Source organism: Bubalus bubalis, chromosome 5, assembly GCF_019923935.1.
Source record: "Bubalus bubalis isolate 160015118507 breed Murrah chromosome 5, NDDB_SH_1, whole genome shotgun sequence".
Lineage (NCBI taxonomy): Eukaryota > Metazoa > Chordata > Mammalia > Artiodactyla > Bovidae > Bubalus > Bubalus bubalis.
Window position 1 is genome coordinate 121,410,056 of NC_059161.1, and position 18,703 is coordinate 121,428,758.

The window sequence follows — 18,703 nt, forward strand, 5'->3', positions numbered from 1 at the left end:
GGGCTAAGTGTGGTTCAGAGCCAGCTGCTCCAAAGGAGACGGGGAGGAAAAGAGGCTGGGTCAGGGAGGTGGGGGCCGGGCTGCTCAAGCAGGGCACTTACAGGAAGGATTTCATGTCCAAGCCTCGGTTTCGAATCTGCCCCACCACGTGGTCCCAGCTGCCCGGGTTGGAGCGGCTGCGGCCGCCGGCCGGCCGGTACTTGGAGCCGGCCGAGGAGCCCTGCCGTGCCTGGCCCCGGCCGTGGGCCCGGGGGTTGGGGCCGGGCACCGAGGCCGCGTGGGCCTGCAGCTGGCCCAGGCTCTGGCTGGTGGTGGGCTGGCTGGGCTGCCGGCCCCGCTGGTGCTGGCTCAGCGGCTGCTGCAGGCTCTGCTGCCGCGTCAGGGTGCGGGGTCGCTGGCATTTCGGCTCTCCCGTGGAGCTGGGGATAGATTCAAGGGTAGTGGCCGTGGACAGGGTGGAGTCCTCGAAACTTGGGGCGGGTGGAGGAGAGGAGAGAAAGGAGAAGCAGGTGAAGGGATCACAGTGGAGGAGAAAGACGCCTAGGGCCAGGACGAGGAGGCCCCAGTGCTGGGCGCGCTCTGCCGGAATACCTCGCCGGGCCTCCATCCAAGCTGTCACCGCTGCCGTCGCCACCACCAACTCACCCAGGAGGCCACCACCAGGCCCCACACCCACCCAGAGGCCCCCAGGGCGGCCCGCCCAGCCCCCAACCCCGGCCCTGGCTCAGCTAGTGCCCGATACCTCCTGTCTGAGCCGACCTCTGTGCTGGTCTGAGTGGGCCGCGGAGCTGCGCCGCTGGCCGTGTGGTGAAGGCGGGTCCCAGGGCCCCGTGGCTGCCTGTCCTGCTGGAGTGGGAGGGGGTGGAGGGAGCTGGGCCACCCCCTCCCATCATCTCACTGGGGGACCCCAAGAAAGTCCGCCTCTGTGCTGTAAGTGCTCCAGGCCTTTGGAGACGCCAGGAAATCCAGGCCAGCGTGGAGCTGGCCTAGTAACCTGCGGTGAGTCAGGAGCAGCCAACAGTTGTCCTGCTTTGTCCTCGGAGGCTGGGGCGTGTCCTGGGCCTCTGGGACCTCTGCCCTCTGGCCGGTGCTCCCTCAGGGTTCGGGCTCTGGCACGGGGAACCCTTCTGGGGTTCCTTGTTTCCAAGGCTTAGTTTCCTTTCCCAGTATCTTGGGAATGACTCCCAGTCGGAGGAGGGAACTCAGGAAACCACTTGGCTGGCTGCTTGGCAGAACTCGGATTGCCCAAGTTCTGACAAAGAACAGGGTAATTATCCTGTCCTCTATGCATCTGCAATAGGGCCCCTGCCTCATGGGCCACCAGCATCTCTGGAAGATGCTGGGAACAGGACATGGCTCATCAGAGGCAGTCTGGGGTCAGAGAGACCCAGGGTTCAGGACCCATCTCTGCCACTTCCTCATTGAGGGACTTTGGGAAAAGGAGGCGACCTCTCAGTTTACTCATCTGTAAAATGGGGGTAAAAATTCCGAGCTGCCTCCAATCACAGGGTTGCCATGGGAACCTAATGAGGTCAGGCCCAGGGAAATATGCTACTGGTCCTTGCTCCCTTGCCAGGGGAAGCTACAGATGTCTCAGGAAATGGAGGCAGAAGGAGGTCTCAAAGACCACTGGCCTCCTCTGACAACCTGTCTGCTTTGTCTCCTGGCCAGAGCTTTCAGCACCTGCAGGGCCAGAGCCTCAGGGGGCCCACCCTCCTCGTCTTCTGTCCCTTCCTTCCGTCTTCCATTCAGTCGTCCAGGGCAGGGGTTGGCAAATTATGGCCTGTGGGCCAAATCTGGCTCGATGCTTGTTTTCATAAATAAAGTTTTACTGGAATGCAACCACCGGCATTCATTTACATGTTGTCTATGGTGGCTTTGGGGCTGAGTAGTCATACAAGAGAGGACCTGACTTGCAAAGCCTATTTCCTATCAGATCTCTTAGAGAGATAGCTTGCCACCTCCTGGTCTGGGACCACAGGGCAGATGGGACACCCCCCACCCCCGCCTGAGCCGCCCTAGGGAGGCCCCGGGGCCCCTGGAGCCACGTTCACCACGACCAGGCAGCCTGGCTCACCCCCTGAGCCCACCCTGGGAACCAAAAGGACAACAGTTAGGCTGCCCCTGTGGGCTGAGAGAGAGAAAGTGAGAAGAGGGAGAGCAAAGGAGGGACAGAAAGTCAGAGAATAATAAAGAGAGAAAGTAAGAAAGAAAAGAAGAGAGAGAGAGAAAGGACAGAAAGGAAAGAAGAAAGAGAAAAGCAAAATATGGCTTCAGCTGGGGTCTTGGCAGGGGCGGCAGCCTCACCTGGCTCAGGCCTGGCATCGGGGCGACCCCCAGGGGCAGGCCGTGGCCTAGCTGGCCGGGTGGGCCCACACTCCCCGGGGAAGGCTGAGGAGAGGGGAGGCCGGCACCGGGGCGGCTGCCTCCTCCTCCTCCTCCTCGCTGACCTCATTTTGGTTTTCTATCACATCCAGAATTAGTCCAATTTACAACCTCTCAGTCACAGGGAGACTAAAATCGGTTCCTCCAGGCCTGGAGCCAGCGGAGGGCATGGAGGCCTCAGCAGCCCAGAGTCTGTGGCCAGAGTAACCCGGTGAGGGCAGGGCCCTGGGCCTGGCTCTCTGAAGGACAGTGGGGCTTCCCTCTGGAGCCTTCCTGAGGCTCCAAGTCAGGGGGCACATCGGCTGGTGCTCCTTCAGGCCAATGAGCAAATGAGGTCTCAGTGTGGTGGTCCTCAGTGGTCCCATTGGCGGGAACCACAGGTTTGCTAAAGAGAACCGGCCCGGCCACCAAGAAGGGGTCAGGGCTGTTGGCCTTCTAAGTGAGAGGTTCCTGCCTTAGCTGGGAACAAGGCGGTTCTAAAAGCCAAAAATGGAACCTACGTCCCAGTAGGTGAGAACGGTCATAGTTCAAAGGATTTAGAGCTTGGGAGGCTTAGCTGTGGGGAAATGGAAGGTTCTAAGAGCCAAGATGAGAATACGGCTGCCCCATGGGAGGAGGGAGGAACTTAAGAACTTAATATCTGCAGAGAATAGAGGCCCACCCTATGTCTGCTCCCAGGGAGGGACTGGACTGACTGTTTGGCCAGCTCAGAAGTTATTAAAAGGGAAACGGCTCTTCTGTCTGACATCCAGACCACCCTCGTCAGAAAAGTTAGCTGGGGGCTCAACAACCCAACGTCCAAGAACATCCAGTCCCAACAGCTGAGAGCAGGACAGGTCACCGACCGAGACCGGGACAGTCAATGGGGATGAGCCAGTGGGGACCTCCCAGCTGCTCACAGTGGGCCCAAGGAACAGACGGTGACATGATGCAAGCAAGACTGGGACAAGCCAATGGAATCACCTGATGGTCAAGATGAAGTGGCTCGACCTTTGGGTCTAGAGCTTTGTGCTGGTTGCAAGAGGGAAGGCCCGGTGGCAGATGAGCGGCAGAAAATAGGCTGAGGCTGGGCCAGCTCCCCAGGGATGGATGGTCCAGTGCTAACAGTTGTGGCCTGGTGCCCATGGAGGTCGAGATGGGGCAGCCAGTCAAAGAGGATGGGATGACCCAAGGACTGAAATGAAGCTGCCCTGGGGGCAGAAAATGAAATGACCTGGTCACTGGCAAAGAGAAACGGATGGGGGTGGCAACCGGAGGCTGAGATGCACGGTGCATGGCTGAGTCGGTTGTGCCAGGTGGCAAGGATGATGGGAGTTTTGTGAAGGGATGGGATGAGCCAGGGGCCGAGGACGGCACCTCTGGGGGCAGCAGCGGGCATGCCAGGGGTCCCGCTGTCCACACTGGCGGGAGGCGGGGGGTGAGAGGGCAGGCCTGAGCTCACGGCTCCGGCGGCCGTGGGGCCATCACTCACTTGGACAAGTTGAGCTTCCCGGCGGCCAGGTGGCTCTGCACCGTCCGCCAGCGGCCTCTCCCCGCCGCCTTGCCACCGCTGCCCGGCTCGCTGGGGGCAGCCCCGCCGCTTCTCAAGGCGTCCTCTCCGGGTGGCGGCGCCGCTGCCGGCTTCTCCCTCAGCCGGCCTTCCCGCTCCACCGCCAGCCCCGCCGCGGCGGCCACTTTGGCGCCCGCCAGGAGGGTGCCACTGGACGTACCATGAGGCAGCCGGGCCAGAGGGGCAACCGGGGGTGGCGGTGGGGCAGAGGGCAGGCCACACGTGAGGGTGGGGGCGGGGTGGGGTCAGAGGAGGAGAAACAACGACAGATAAAAGGAAAAAAGAGGCAGTGAGAGAGGAGGAGGAGGACAGAGAGACGGACAGACAAGAGACAGACAGAGAGAGAGAGAGAGACGTCAGCACTGCAAATGGGTCACCAGCGGAGCCTGCAGAGAGGAGAGAGGGGACGGGGCGGGCTGGGGGTCGGAGAACAACGCACCACGACAACGGAGGGGGGCCCCTCCCCACCGCCTGGGGCCGGGGCGGCGGGGGTGGGGGAGGGCAGCCACCTCCAAGTCTATCCCACAGGACAACGAAGGGTTAACGACGGAGGAAGAGCGGGCTGTCCAGGCCAGGAGGCCCCAAGGCAGGGAGAGAGAGAAAGCCGTGTTAGTCAGAGTTCATCACCACCACCACCATCACCGCCACCACCTCCACGAGAGACCACCGACCACCAACCGGAGCAGCCAGGGCAGCAGCACACAGCAGGGAGGAAAAAGCGAGCCACACCGAGAGAGAGGGGATCCAAAAAAAAAACCAAAACGGGCAACCCCATCCTGACTGCACAGAGGGGGCGGGGGCCATGGGGGCCAGCTGGGGGGCTGGGTGTGGCTGCAGAGTGGGGTGGGGGGCGCTCCTGGTGGCTGGCCCTGGGGGAGGGGACGGGACAGGGTCAGGCAGGCGAGGGTGGGGGGGCAGGAGGGGTTGCTCGTCTCCATGGTCAGCCTGCCCATGGGGTGCACGGGTGGGGAGGTGGGGGGAGGGCCAGGAGGGGGAAGGAGGGCGTGCGAGGGTACTGGGTACATATGATCAAACCAGGTAAAGTCACTCACTTGAGGGACAGTCGTGGGTCGCCATAAGGGGCGTAGGGTGAAATGTTTAGAATAAACTCCTTGGGAGGGTAGGAGCTCCATTTCTGCTGCACTGTGCTCTCATTGTTATTCCAAAAGTCTCTGTCTAGATCACTGGAGGGGCAGAGAGAGAGGGGAGAAAACAGGGAGATACAAGAAGAAACAAGAACCGCCCAAGTCCCGTGTGGGCAGAGGAGCCGGGCCCCCGGGGGGCCACTGAGGGTGGGGTGGGCCGGGGGTCGGTGCCTGAGGGAGGAAGAGAGGCGGGTGGCCCACGCGCGCACACACACACACACACACACACACCGTGCGTGCACACACACACACACACACACACACATGCTCCAGGGCGGGAGAGGTCGGTGAAAGGAGGCGAGCTGCAGGCAGGCAGACTGGAGCCTTGCACCCCGGAAGCTGGTGGGAGAGAGAAAGATGGTGAGAGAGGAGGTGGCGGGGGAGGAGAGGCCGGGACTCAGCCTGCGGTGGGATGGTGATGGTATGTGGACAGGGAGGAGGACGGGGCGTGCTGGTTTCTGGCTGGAAATGACCGGAAGGTAGATCAGACCCTGCTGCCTACCCGCTAGGTGCCCCCTTTCCTGGCCTCGGTCTCCTTGCCTGTCAAACTGGAAGGTTGGCTGCAAACACTGAGCCATAAGACTCAAAATTCCCCACCCTTCCATCTACTTAAGGTAGCCACTCTGGGGACAGGCCCCGCTCCTGGCTGGTCTCTCGCCCTCCCACTGGCCCCAGGTTCCCCTGGCCTCCTCTGTTCTCTCCCTGCCTCAGGAAAGGCTGGGATACAGCCTTCACAGGAGACTGTCCCAATGTCAGCTGAACTGAAGGCACCCTCTGCTCACTGCAAAAGTGGTAGTTGGGTCATCCCAGAAAAGGGGGTGAGCAGGGTCAACAGAGGACCTTCAGGTGGAGGTCTGAGGCCTGCATGGAGGGAGACTACCCCTCTCTGGGCGAGGGGAGTGACGGGGCAGACCCAGCCTCGGCTCTTGACGTGTACTTGGCTTATCCCTGTCCCTTTCCAAAGTGGAACTGCTGGGTCTGGAGGGGACCACGTGCCTGCCTCCCCACCCCTCCTGCCGTGTGACATATCCTACGGAAGATGTATGTGTGCTAGAAGCGCAGAGAAGGTGGGGATCTCTCTTAGGGGTGGGCAGCAGAAGCCTCGGCAGGAGGTGTGGCCTGGAAAACCCAGGAGTCAAAGACCAGGGGTTCCACCAGCTCTTTGGGTTCCTGGGAACCTCCCCAAGAGCAGAACTGGAGCACCGGGAGAGGAGGGCAACCCCCAGGCCAAAGGAACATTCAAGAAAGGAGTCATGTCTGAGCCCTCAGGAAGGCATCAACAGCAAGGGGCTTGGGGGGCGTGTCAGGGGTGGGCATGGCATGTGCTTAGGCCATGCCACTGCTCAAGGCCAAGGTGAGGGCCCTGCTGGGGGTGGGGGACACCGTCAGGAGGCACAGCCCCTGAGGACAGAGGAAACATGTTCTCAGGGGACCTGCTTCTCCCTCCAGCCAGCCCCAGCATTTGACTTCAACCTTGGTTCTCAGCCTCAGACTGGGAAACAAAGGAGAAAAAGAGGAAGCGGAACTGAGATGTCTCCCTAGGCTAGGAGGAGACAGTGCCCCGGGCCTGAGGGTGGGCAGGGCCCCCTTGGGCCTCCCTGGTGCAGACAGTCTCTGCCAGAGTGTGCCTTGGAAATGTCTCACAGGGGATTCCGTACTCAGGGTCCAAGGCCCAAGCCCTGAGCCAGCTCAGGGGACAGCAGGAGCCGGGAGTGGGAGAAGCAAGGGAGGCCACTGGAAGGCAACCCGAGTGGTGGTGGGGGGCTCCCCAGGGAGGTTCCCTCCCGAGAAGATCCTATTCCCTACTCTGCCGGAGACATGCTCTGGTCCCCTGCCCTAGCGTAACAGAGCAATGGAGCAGCTGGAAGGCTTTTGTTCCTCTGTCCCCTCCAGATCTCCAAAATCGAGGCCCGTCCCACCCAGGGTCCTGGAGAGGAAGATCCACCCAGGATCATCACTGCCAGGCTGGCCTCCTCCGCTGTGTTCCAAGGAGCCCACGGTCCCTAGGGTTGCGTGCGGTAGTACCAGAAAAGAGGCTCTTTCATTAAAGACGTTTACAAAACACTGATTCCTTTACTGCAGGGCTTCTCAGAGCCTTTAACGTACCCGTGCATATCAGTGTTTCCCAAACTTAGTTGGTCACGGACCCCTGGATCCATGGGATCACTATCAATCTTTTACAGGGGCACGAGTGCTCTGAGGAACACAGTTTGAGAAACACTATTAACAGTTTGAAAAACAGCTATTAAAGGATGCAGCTTCTCGGAATCCTTGATAACATGATCCTTTGGGAGGAGGTCCCAAGCCCATAGGGCGATTGTGCAGCAGGTAAACCCTGCTTCCTGCTGCCCCACTAGCTTTGTGTGTGTGTGTGTGTGTGTGTGTGTGTGTGTGTCTGTGTGTGTTAGTCGCTCAGTCCTGTCCAACTCTTTGTGACCCCATGTAGCCTGCAAGATTCCTCTGTCCACGGAAATCTCCAGGCAAGAATACTGGAATGGGTTGCTACTCCCTTCTCCAGGGGATCTTCCCAACCCAGGGATCGAACCCAGATCTCCCACATTGCAGGCAGATTCTTTACCGTCGGAGCCACCAGGGAAGCCCGCTGGCTTGGGCCCAGGCAAAAGCCAAAGGCTAGGGACCTAGGGGCATGCAGCCATGAAAGGTGGCTTCCTTCGCCTGGGGTTGAGGTTCTGATACCTGTGGACCCTGTCCCAGCCCACAGAGCCTGCTGCCCACTCTCCCTGCTATCGGAATCCCATCTCCTCTCACGGCCCTTTCTAGGACTGTCTGGGACACACACACCCTTATCCAGGAAGGTGATGGTCACCTGGCAGAGACAGGCCCCCTGGCCCAGACCGTGGCTACAGAGGCGACTGGAGTCGGGCCCAGAGGTTGCACAGGAGCTGGGTTGGCCCCTGCTCCCCCACGTGGTCCCTCCCCTCCTTCTGAAAGCCTGGGGCCTGAGCTCTTGCAACAGCCCCTGAGACCTACCAGCTCTCAGCTTTGAAGACTGGAGAGTGTGCAACCAAACCCAGCTTCAAAGGCTCCCGGCAGCCTCCTCCCGAGCCTCCTCCCCACCCCCAACCTCGGCCTGGCCCACCCCTCCACTTACCCACTCCCCCACAGACACACACCCACAGCTTCTGTGAAGGCCCCAAGCAGGGTCAGAGCAAGAGATGAAAAAAGAGGAGGGGGGCCCGAGGAAGGGCAGGGAAGGAGCCCTCAGGAGCAGGGCAGAGGGGGAGCGAAGGAGGGTAGGAGGGAGAGAGGAAGACGGACCAGGGGGAGGCCAGGAGGGGAGGCGTGGGCAGGAGCAGTGGGGCCTGGAGTTGGGCAGGGTGGGGCTGGGGAAGGCCCCGCTTCTAGGCAGAGCCCTTGGCTGGCAGGCTCGGCCCTGGCAGGCTAAGATGGAAGGGTGCCCAGCCGCCTCTTAGCAAAGGCCGGGGCTAGGCAGAGAGGAAGGGGACGATCCAATGGGCCAGAGGGCAGAAAGCCCTCTAGGAAGAGGCCTCTCCCTTCACCCAGTTTCTAGAGTCCCCAGTGGCGGGGTTGGGAGCTTATCCCAGTGTCTCCCAGTGACTCTCAGGAGTGGTCTGCAGGGCAAGGCAGACCTGCCCACTTGAAGAGGGATCACAGAGCCAAATGGGGAAACCGGCGGAGTCAGGGCAGCAAGACTTGCAGTGGGGACCGGGTATGACCAGGGAGACCTCCCCCATCGCTCTGCTTCCAAGAGCCGCCCAGCACTGGGTTCTGTCGGGGTGCCCAGGGTTCTTGTCTGTTCTCCTTCCAGGTGACCCTCAGAACATGGGTGGGGTCTGAGCCCCCTCCACCCCACCCCCAGAGAGGGGCTCCCCAGCTGGGGGAGGAGCTTGGAGGTGCAGGGGAGCCAGGCAGGGCTGGGGGATCACGTGTGTGATGTGTAGGTTGATGGAGCACCCAGGACCCAGGTTGAGGGAGGAGGCAGACCATGGGGGGAATGAAGGCAGCCAGAGATAGGGCTGGGGGCCCTGGAGCCTTGAGAGGGTTCTGGGAGGTACGGGCAGAGTAGGTGGGGCCCTGGAGTCACTCTGAGGCGCTGGGAGGGCGTATATGGGCGTGCGGGCGGAGAGAGCACAGCACCCAGGTGTAAAGGGGAAACTGACCACACCCGGGGGCTCCTCCCACCTGGACTGCCTGTGTGCCCCTCCCCAGACTCGAAGCCTGGCACCTACTTGATGGCCTTCTTCTCACTGCGCCCACGCCCTGAGTCTGGTGTGCCCACCGTCTCCAAGGAGTTCTTGTAGCGTTTGCCCTGTGGAGACAGCACCAGGGTCAGTCCTGGGAGACAGGGCCTGGACTCTCCCTGCCTCCCCAGAGCAAGGTCCCAGCGGGGAGGGGAGTGGATGGGAGCCCAGCCTCGGCAGCAAGGGCCAGGGCCAATGTCTGAGGGTGCCACCAGCCAGGGGTGCCGGCCCCCACCCATCCCTGCTCCCCGGTTGGCAGTTCCTAGGCTCCATGCCCCGCCCCGTTGACCTGCACTGCATCCCTGACCCCTGGGGACAAGGCCCCTCCCGCCTGCCTGTCTCCTGGGGCTCTGGCTCGGCTCCCAGAAACATATCTCCCTCTGCCATGGACAGACGGCTCTCAGGCGCCTGGCCACGTCACACGGGCCACGTCACTGCCCCCAGATGGTGGGGGTGGCATCCTGCAGGGCAAGGTTGGCAGTGGCCAGTGACGTGAGCAGCGGGGGCGGGGAGAAGGCCCGTGCCTAGTCCTGCCGGGGCCGTGTCCCTTACTGTCTGGGGGCTCCTTGAGGCACTTCTGCTCTGGGCCTGTGAGGCAGGGCAGAGCTTGAGGACCCACCACTATAGGAAGGAAGCAGGGCTGCCCTCGAACTCTGGGGCTGGGGGCAGCCAGGCTCAGCCCCCTAGAGGTCCTCAACTAGCATGCGTGGAGGGACAGGCCGGGCAGGATGATGGGCATGGGGTGGGCACGCCAGGTCCCCTGGCTGGAGCAAGGGCCACAGCTACAGCGGTGACTGGGCCTGCTGCTGGGAAGGTGAGCACCATTCACCTTCTCGGTTTGGGTTTCTAAATTTAGCTCCTGCAGAGCCTGGCACCATTAACATTCCTGGCGGCCACCGAGCATCCTCACGCGCACCCAGGGGCCACGGGCCTGGGTGGGGTAGGGGGAGTGCAGGGGCTGGGGCTGTCACCCACTGGGCACTGGCCTGCCCCTGCCCAGCAGAGTAGGGATGGGGACACACACACAATACACATGCACACATGCACGCACACACACACACTCACACACAAACAAACAGGCATACATTTCCCCAACATCCCGTCATGTGCGCCAAGACCATAGCCACAACAGTCAATTATTCCATTCTCCCTAAAGCAAAATAAAAGCCACACAGCCGTGTTCCCCGACGCTCCTGCCAGCTGCAGCCCCTTCCTGGGACCGGAGCTGCCTGTTTAGGGACAACAACAGTGGAGCTTGCTGGAAGAGGCGTGGGGGGTGGGGGGAAGGCCCTCATGCCACCCCCCAGCACCCCTGTGCCTTGGGGGCACCAGAGTCCTGTCCAAGCAGTGCCCCACACTCCCCCTGTCACCCCGCTCACGTCCCTTGCCCTCTCTAGCCTCCCTTCCTCCTTTCTGAAACGGTGTGGCATCCCTGGATGAGCCCTTGTCCCTCACCCTTCAGGGTTCTCATCACGGCTTTAATATTTCTCTTTACTTACTTCAGCTCCCACCCCTGGGAATGTAGCCCCCAATGGCAGGGACCGTATGGGCTCTGGTACTTGGTGTGGTGCCCCACCTACTTGGGCATCCCAGCCTCAGGCTGATGCTGAGCCAGAACCCAAAGAGTGGAAAAAAAAAAAAAAACAAAAAAACCCACCAGAACTGCTGGATCCCTTGGGTCCACAAAAGCTGCCCTCTCTCAGCTTAGCTCTGGTCCTTCCCATCATCACCCAGAAGCTCAAGCCCCAAACAATTCCTAGTTCCACCTGGGAAGGTGGGGAGCCTGGAGCACCTCTGCGGTGGCCCAGGGCCCTTCATGGGCAGGACCCTCAGTTTGGAGCCCCAGCCCTGTGGTTTTCCAGCTGTTCAGGCAGCCTGGGGCAGGGAGCATCTGCTGGCAGTCCCTACCTTACCCCTCATCCCTTCTCCTTTTTCTTCTTGGTCTTCAGGGAACTTGCTCTGGCCAGCACCCTCTTCCAAGATTGGTCCGTGACCCCTGCCCCAAGCCCAGGCACTTGGCTCACCCAGGGTGTTCTGGAAGCTTCTGCCTGTCCCTCTTCCTGCCACAGCTCAGGGAAGCTTCCCCTCCAGCTGCAACGATCCTTTTGCAGAAGAGCTGGGGCATATGGGGGATAGGAACCAAGGCAGGACTTGCTTTAGGGGTCAGGGGGAAGTAAATGGGGCAAAGAGAGGAACCCCAGCTGGGGTTCTGGAGACATTGCTGCTGACAAGTGCTCAGTCGTGGCCCATTCTTGCGACCTCATGGACTCCTGCTCGCCAGGCTCCTCTATCCATGGGATTTCCCAGGCAAGAATACTAGAGTGGATTGCCATTTCCTTCTCCAGGGGATCTTCCTGACCCAGGGATCAAACCTGGGTCTCTTGGTGTCTGCTGCATTGGCAGGTGGATTCTTTACCACTAACGCCATTTAAGAAGCCTCCCCACTGGAGAATTAGGTGGCTCTAAAGGAGCCTGATCCCCCCAGCCTGCTTAGCAGGGAGGGGGTTGGCCAGGCTGATCCGGAAAAAGCCAGCTGGAGATTAAGGAAGTTATTAATGTTTGGAAATGGGATCTGGGCTGTCAGGTATCACGTCACTGCTGCTGAGGGGACAGGCAGGCAAGAAGAGCCCAGCAACTGTTGAGGGGGGGGGTGCATTTGAAAGCCCCTTCCGGAGACAATCTGGACAAAAAGCTCCCTGGCTTCTGAGACCCAGGTGGAGGGGCAGCGGGGAAGGGGTGGCAGGACTGGGGGGTCTTGGCCAAAGTAATGTTCTAGCAGCAGCTCAGAGGATTAAGTCAAAGAAGGACACGTGCCGGTCTGGTCTGGACCCCGGAGGAAGCTCCTGGCTGGAGGCCGGGAGGAGGGGCTGGGCCAGGGAAGGTTCTGCAGCTCTCAGCTTCCCAAGGCACTTCCTGCAGTGACAGCCCCCCACCTGCTACAAAAGCTGTCATCTCTGAACTCCTGTCCCCAGGTGAGTGGTGAGGCCCTCAACAAACACAGAGATATGCACGCACACACAGACACACGCACGCATGCACACACACACACACACACACACACACACACACATACTGCAGCACTTACATGGGGATGTGATGAGATGATCCACATCCCACCGTGCAGGGCAGAACACACACACACACGCACACAGCACTAATGTCCTCAAAACTGACACCCCCAGTACAAAACAGCCCCCACTCAAGGTCAGCAGCAGTGCCTGTTCATACAACAGTCCCCGGCCTTCACATACAGACAGACGGGCAGCCTAAGGGCCCTGCAACAAGACGCACAGGGCTGCAGTGCAGGCTCAGCCCCTCCCAGGCCTCCGAGGACACTGGCACACACAGGCACGTGGCCAAGCCCCCTCCTCCACCTCCCCTGAAATTCTGAGACAGACACAGAGACAGGAAATCCAGGAACAATGCAGGGCAGCCAGCCTGGCACCTGCACACAAGGAGTGGGCCCAAGTCACACACACATACTCGCACACTCTCACGCGTGGGGCCGGGTTGGCCTTCTCCCTGGCTCCTCCCCAGGGAACAGGCTGCCTGAAACTGCACATCCTGGGATGAAGAACACCCCCAACCCCCAGGCTTGCCTTTCCGTGGAAATTCACACCAGGCGCTCTGTGTTTGCTGGGGCTTGGTCCCATATGTCTGTGTGCACACCCAGAGCCACACACCTAGGCACACACTGGTGGACAGACAGGGGTCTCACGGGCATTCGCACGCTCGTGACTACGCGCACACATGCCCCACTTCCCGCAGAAAGGACTGCAGGCACACAGTCCTGAAGGGAGCATGGTGGCCTCTTGGGTCTGGCCCCAGGGGTATCTGCCCCTTCTCCTCATTAGGACTGAGGCATGGAGCTCCCACCTACACGGTACCCATGGCCACAGCCCTCCCCGCCCCTCGCCCCTCGCCCCTCTGTGATTGGGCAGGGAGAAAAATGTGGCACTCTGACCTCACTCCCACCATCCTCGATCTGGGGCATGAAAGAGGTCTGCTAGTGACCCTTCTTCACCGAAGCCTCAGAAACGCCCCACACCTGGGACACCTCTGGGCCCACCTCTGGGGGTGCCCCCCGCAGTCCTCAAAGACCCCGCAGCACTTCCAAACTGGGGCAGCAGAAGGGGGAATGGGGCGGCGGCCTCAAGGGCAGCCACCCTTGGGGAGCTGCGGGGGTGCAGGAGGGTGATTCAAGCTGACTCCCCATCCCTGCGCCCTCCGGTGATGAATGTCCCTCCTGACGGTCTCGTTACTTATTGATGGCCTAATCCTGCTCGTTAATTTCCCAGCCCTCGTTAAAAATGAAAAGAAGCCGTTTGTGCCTGTACAAACCCCCGAGAACCAGGATGGATGGGAGGGTGCAGGGGGAGGGGGCGGGGCGGGCGGAGCCTCCTCATTGGACAGGAGGCCTGGCTCGGCCACGCCCAGCCCTGGGTGGTGGCGGGACGCGCGGGCGGAGGGGAGGGGGCGCGCGGCGCTGGGTGGGAGGAGGGGTCTCCATTCTCAGTCTGCGCGTGTGTGCCTGCAGTCCTTTCTGCGGGAAGTGGGGCGTGTGTGCGCGTAGTCAAGAGCGTGCGAATGCCCCCACCAGTGTGTGCCTAGGTGTGTGGCTCTGGGTGTGCACACAGACGTATGGGACCAAGCCCCAGCAAACACAGAGCGCCCGGTGTGAATTTCCACGTGTGCCTGGTTCTGTGGGCAGGTGGGTCGTGGGCGCGCGCCCTTGAGAGCGTTCACGAGCCTGTCGTCGAGGAGGGCGGGGTGCAGGGCCAGGCCGCGTCCCCCCGGGAGCCCTTAGGAGCCTCACCAGTTTGCGCTGACACCAGTGGCAGAGGCCGCAGAGGACGACAGTGACGCTAAGGCTGACGGTGATGATGGCAGAGACCAGCAGGACATCGCGGGTGGGCGCCCCTGGAGAGGACATGCACAGGTCAGACCCTCACTGGTCAAGGCCAGCCATTCTCCCGCAGCCCGGAGCCCCGCGCCAGAACAACCGCCCAACCCACACTGGGAGCTGTGCGCCCCACGTTCTACACTCAGCTCTGCCTTGCGGGCTCACCTTGGGTCGTCTCTTCCTCCCTCTGCACCTCCCTTTCCTTATCTGTAAAATGGGAGCCTCTGGTAGGTCTCTCCCAGTCCCTCACTGCATGGACCCTGCATGGGGTACTCCCCATCCCCCAAACTTCATGCCCCCCAAGGGAGAGGTCAAGTGTGCCCCTGGCCTACCCAGACCTCACTGGGCTTTCTGTGCTGTGCTGTGCTTAGTTGCTCAGTCGTGTCCGACTCCTTGTGACTCCATAGACTGTAGCCCTCCAGGCTTCTCTGTCCATAGGATTCTCCAGGCAAGAATACTGGAGTGGGTTGCCATGCCCTCCTCCAGGGGATCTTCCCAACCCAGGGGTGGAACCCAGGTCTCTTGCATTGCAGGTGGATTCTTTACGGTCTGAGCCACCAGGGAAGCCCCCAGTGGGCTTTCAAGTACCTCTTAAAGAGCTTCTGTCAAGAATGCTTCCACCCCCCCAACCCATACACATACTCTGAGCCACAACTCCAGCCTCATTTGCCAAAAGGGTTAGTTCCCACAGCCCCTCTGAGGCCATGTGCCCTATGGGCCCTCACAGACCCTCCTCAAGTGCTGGCCACATGTGTAATCAAAGAGGGAATCTGGAACCCCCTGAGCAGTCCTCATCCCCTTTAGCTCAGCTTTTCTTGGTCTGGAAGTCCACCCAACTGACCTCTGCATGCCCTGTCCTCCCCTGCCCTAGTCCCTGAGCTTGCCTCCCGTCCTTCCCCGCACTCTCCTCCCCTCCAACTCAGCCTCACCTTGGTTGCTCACAGTGCCCCTGCGTGCTCCTGGCAGGGGTGGGTGGGGAAGGGTGTGCCCCGCAGCTTCTGTCCTAACAGCCCAGGGGCCCTAAGCTTCCAGGGTGGGAACCTTGATGGACTTGCCCTGGGAGCCAAAGCCCAGGTTTCTGTGCAAATCCCACTGCTTGCTAGCTATGCGGCTTTAATCACCTAACCGCTGGGTTTTCTCCCCCCGTAAATGTGGATTAACCCTCCTCCCTCCCTCCTCACAGGTGGTTGTGAACACGAACTCAAACCTAAATGTAAGGAAGGAGAAACTTGACCAGAGATTATTGTGTGGGGGAGTGAGTCGACAGAGACCGGCACAGATCACACGTGCTCTGTAAATATGTGTGCGCTCGGATGGATCTTCAAGTCAAGGAGACGCTGTTTATTTACAGAGGAGCCTGCGTGGGCTTTTTGGTTTCAGCAATGGTGGTAATTAAGAGTCGACGATATCTGTCTGCTCCCGGTTCCTGCGGTTTTAGCTTCTGGGCGCCCAGTCCCTGTCGCTTTGCTGTGGGGCCTCATGGAGGAGAGCCCAGAGGCCAGCCCCAGCGCTCAGGGCCCTCGGGCTGCCTCCCACCATGACTCCAGCGCTCTGGGCAGCTGGTCCCGTTGTCTGGTCTCCTCAGAATCCCGCTTGGGCTCTACCCCTCCCACCCCAACGTCTGGAGTCTGCAAGCTGTGGGGAAAGGCCAGTCTTGCGGGGCCTTTCCCTGTCCACCTGCCAGGCCATCTACGCTTCCTCCTGTCCTGAGTCCCAGCCTCAGCGCCTAGAAAGCCACTGCACCCAGCTCACTGTCAACCTCAGAGTCCATAGCACCCAGGGGCTCTGGCCTGGACAGCCTGCAGACACCGGGGAAGTGGTCCTGCCCTTCCTTCCCTCCAGCAGAGGAGCACAGCTCTGCTGAGGCTGGAGCGGCCACTTGTATCATGGTTCTCAGGCCAGATGGGAGGCTTCCATCTTGAACCTTCAGGCTCCAGGGGGTGCGGAGGGACAATAATACCATAGGCCCCCAGACTCAGGCCTGTGGCCAAGAGATGTGCGGACACAGCTTCTGGGAATGGGGCCAGTGCTCTTTCCAGCTCTCTCCATGGGAGTTGGCCCCTGCCCCCATGGAGAGAGCCTGGGGGTGGGGTGCTGTGTGGGCTGGGAGAGCAGACATTCCTTTGCTGAACTCACTTTTAAATAAATTCCCTTCTTTGGCTGAGCTTTCTTCAACCACTGTCTATTAAGAGCTGACCCTGAGGCCCAGGGGACAGGTCAGAATTCAGCTAATTGTTAGGACAGCTCGTGTCCTAGAACCAGGGAGTGGCAGATAGACACCCAGGCTGAAGCTCAAGACTCCAGGAGACCCAAGAACAGACTCAGGTGTGAGTACAGGCTTTGCCTCTTAATAGCTGTGTGGCCTTGAACAAGTGTCTTAACCGCTCAGTGTCTGCATTTTCTCCACAAAGTGAAGATAGGGGATATCCCTGGTGGTCTAGTGGTTAAGACTCTGAGCTTCCACCACAGGGGCACAGATTTGATCCCTGGTCGGGGAACTAAGATCCTGCATGCCGAGCAACGTGGTCAAAAGAATAAAATAAAATAATTAATCCCCCCCCCACCACATTAAAAAAAATAAAGTGAAGATAATAATGGCACCCACTCATGGAGTTGTTGTGGAAAATCCCATGGATGGAGGAGCCTGGTGGGCTGCCGTCTATGGGGTTGCACAGAGTCAGACACGACTGAAGCGACTTAGCAGCAGCAGTAGCAGCAGATACAGATTGGGGCTCCCCTGGTGGCTCAGCAGTAAATAATCCACCTGCAATGCAGGAGCCGCAGGTTGATCCCTGGGTCAGGAACATCCCCTGGAGAAGGGCATGGCAACCCACTCCAGTATTCTTGCCTGGAGAATCTGATGGACAGAGGTGGGGTATAGTCCATGGAGTTGCAAAGAGTTGAACACGGCTGAAGTGACTGAGCAGATATGAATTATTATTAGGGTTGGTAGTGTCAGTTCTCTCTCAGGTGTCCAGAAAGCTCCAGGAGCACAGAGAAGTGATTGCTGGACCAGGGAGCTATCTGGGAAGGCTTCCCCGAGGAGGTGGTATTTAGTGTGATCTGGGAGAGGGACAGGATGTGAAGGTAGCACAGTCTGGGCAGAGGGGACAGCAAGAGCGAAGGCATGAGAAGGAAGAACGGTCAGGCGTGTTGTTGGAAGATCTGGACTAGGAGATGGGGAGGGAAGTGGTGGAGGCTGGGTTGGGAATGAGAATAGGGCCTGATGGAGAGGGGCTTTGTCTTTCTCGCTGAGGGGCTCCTTGTGTTTGTGGGCTGTGGGAGCCATGGAAGGTTTTTGAGCAGGGGAGGGCAGGATCAGAGGGGGAGTCAGCAAGCTCGTGAGCTGGGAGCTGTGGTTGGCAATTACACCCCACGTGATTCCTCTGCTCTGGTGCCCTCTCCGCACTCACCCTGCCCCACATCTCTTGGCCACGGGGCAATTCTCCACGGGGTCACCTCCCTGGAGCTCCCTTTTCTCGTTGTCAAACAAGGTCCTTATCAAAACTGCTCCTTGACCTGTGCTGTAAGTTGAAGAGCCCCTGAGGACAGAGCCTGTCAATCCCAGAAGCCAGTGGCCCCTCTGAACGGACCCCAGAGATCCAGAAAACACCTGTCTTAAGCAATCAGCGTTCTGCAGGCATGCAGAGTGAGCACCAAACTTGGAGTCTGGGAGAAGGAGGCTGAGGCCCTATTCTGGCCACTAACCAGATGTGTGGCACTGGTTGCAAGGCACTCAGCCTTAGATGCCAGTGCCCTCCTGTGTGGGAGAGCTGACCTGTCCTTGCTCTGACGAGGAACAGATATTCAAGGTGTTCTACATGCAGTGACAACTTAGTCTGCACGACAGCTGAGGGGAGCATTAAGATTGTCCCCATCTTACAGACGTGGAAACTGAGGCACAAAGGGGGTCAAGTACCTTGTCCAAGGTCATTCACCTAGTAGGTAATGGAGTGAAGGCTGAAACCCAGACCGTCTGACTTCGAGCCTACACTCTTCGCCCAGACATCACACCCACTACAGAGGAGGGTGATCAGTGGTTTTCCAAGTGTGTTCTTTGGAACACCTAGGGTTCCCAGGAATTTCTCAAGGGCCACAGACAGAGATGGATGCTGAGTAGATAGGGCTGTGTCCCCTCAAGCTGTTTGCAACCAAAAGAACCTGATTTCCCTGTTTCATGTCCATGGAACGTCCCATGTGAAGAAAGGGAAATATTACTAAGGAAAGTTGAACCCTCCCAGATCAGTGACCCCAGGACACCCTGCAGCATGTGCAGATGATATCACCTTCCACACAGCTGACCTCTCTCCCAAAGATTCCCTGCCCACCCCACCCCCCACCAAGCAATCCTTGAACAGTCCTTGAATCTAGGATAAAGCAAAATGCTTGCCAGTGCGAAACTGCATTGATACCACAAACAAGTGGCACAACGCCCTCGGCCAGCATGCGATATTGCCACCAAGGGGGTCAGGCATACTTTTGCCTGCCAGCCAGAATG

General features: G+C 59.7%; 1 protein-coding gene across 7 annotated transcripts in view; it reads right to left on the minus strand.

Moving 5' to 3' along the window:
• Positions 1 to 18,703, minus strand: part of SYT7 (synaptotagmin 7) — a 63,284-nt gene that overhangs the window by 23,612 nt on the left and 20,969 nt on the right. For 2 of the 7 annotated variants that reach the window (XM_025286495.3, XM_025286494.3), the window contains exons 2-6: positions 14,119 to 14,222; positions 9,291 to 9,370; positions 4,987 to 5,118; positions 3,857 to 4,084; positions 102 to 470 (exon numbers count right to left, since the gene is read on the minus strand). In XM_025286495.3, the coding sequence (XP_025142280.1) occupies positions 102 to 470; positions 3,857 to 4,084; positions 4,987 to 5,118; positions 9,291 to 9,370; positions 14,119 to 14,222 (913 nt within the window). The remainder of the gene's footprint in view (positions 1 to 101; positions 471 to 3,856; positions 4,085 to 4,986; positions 5,119 to 9,290; positions 9,371 to 14,118; positions 14,223 to 18,703) is intronic. The other 5 variants (XM_044943594.2, XM_025286496.3, XM_025286499.3 and 2 more) reach the window with 5 other exon arrangements.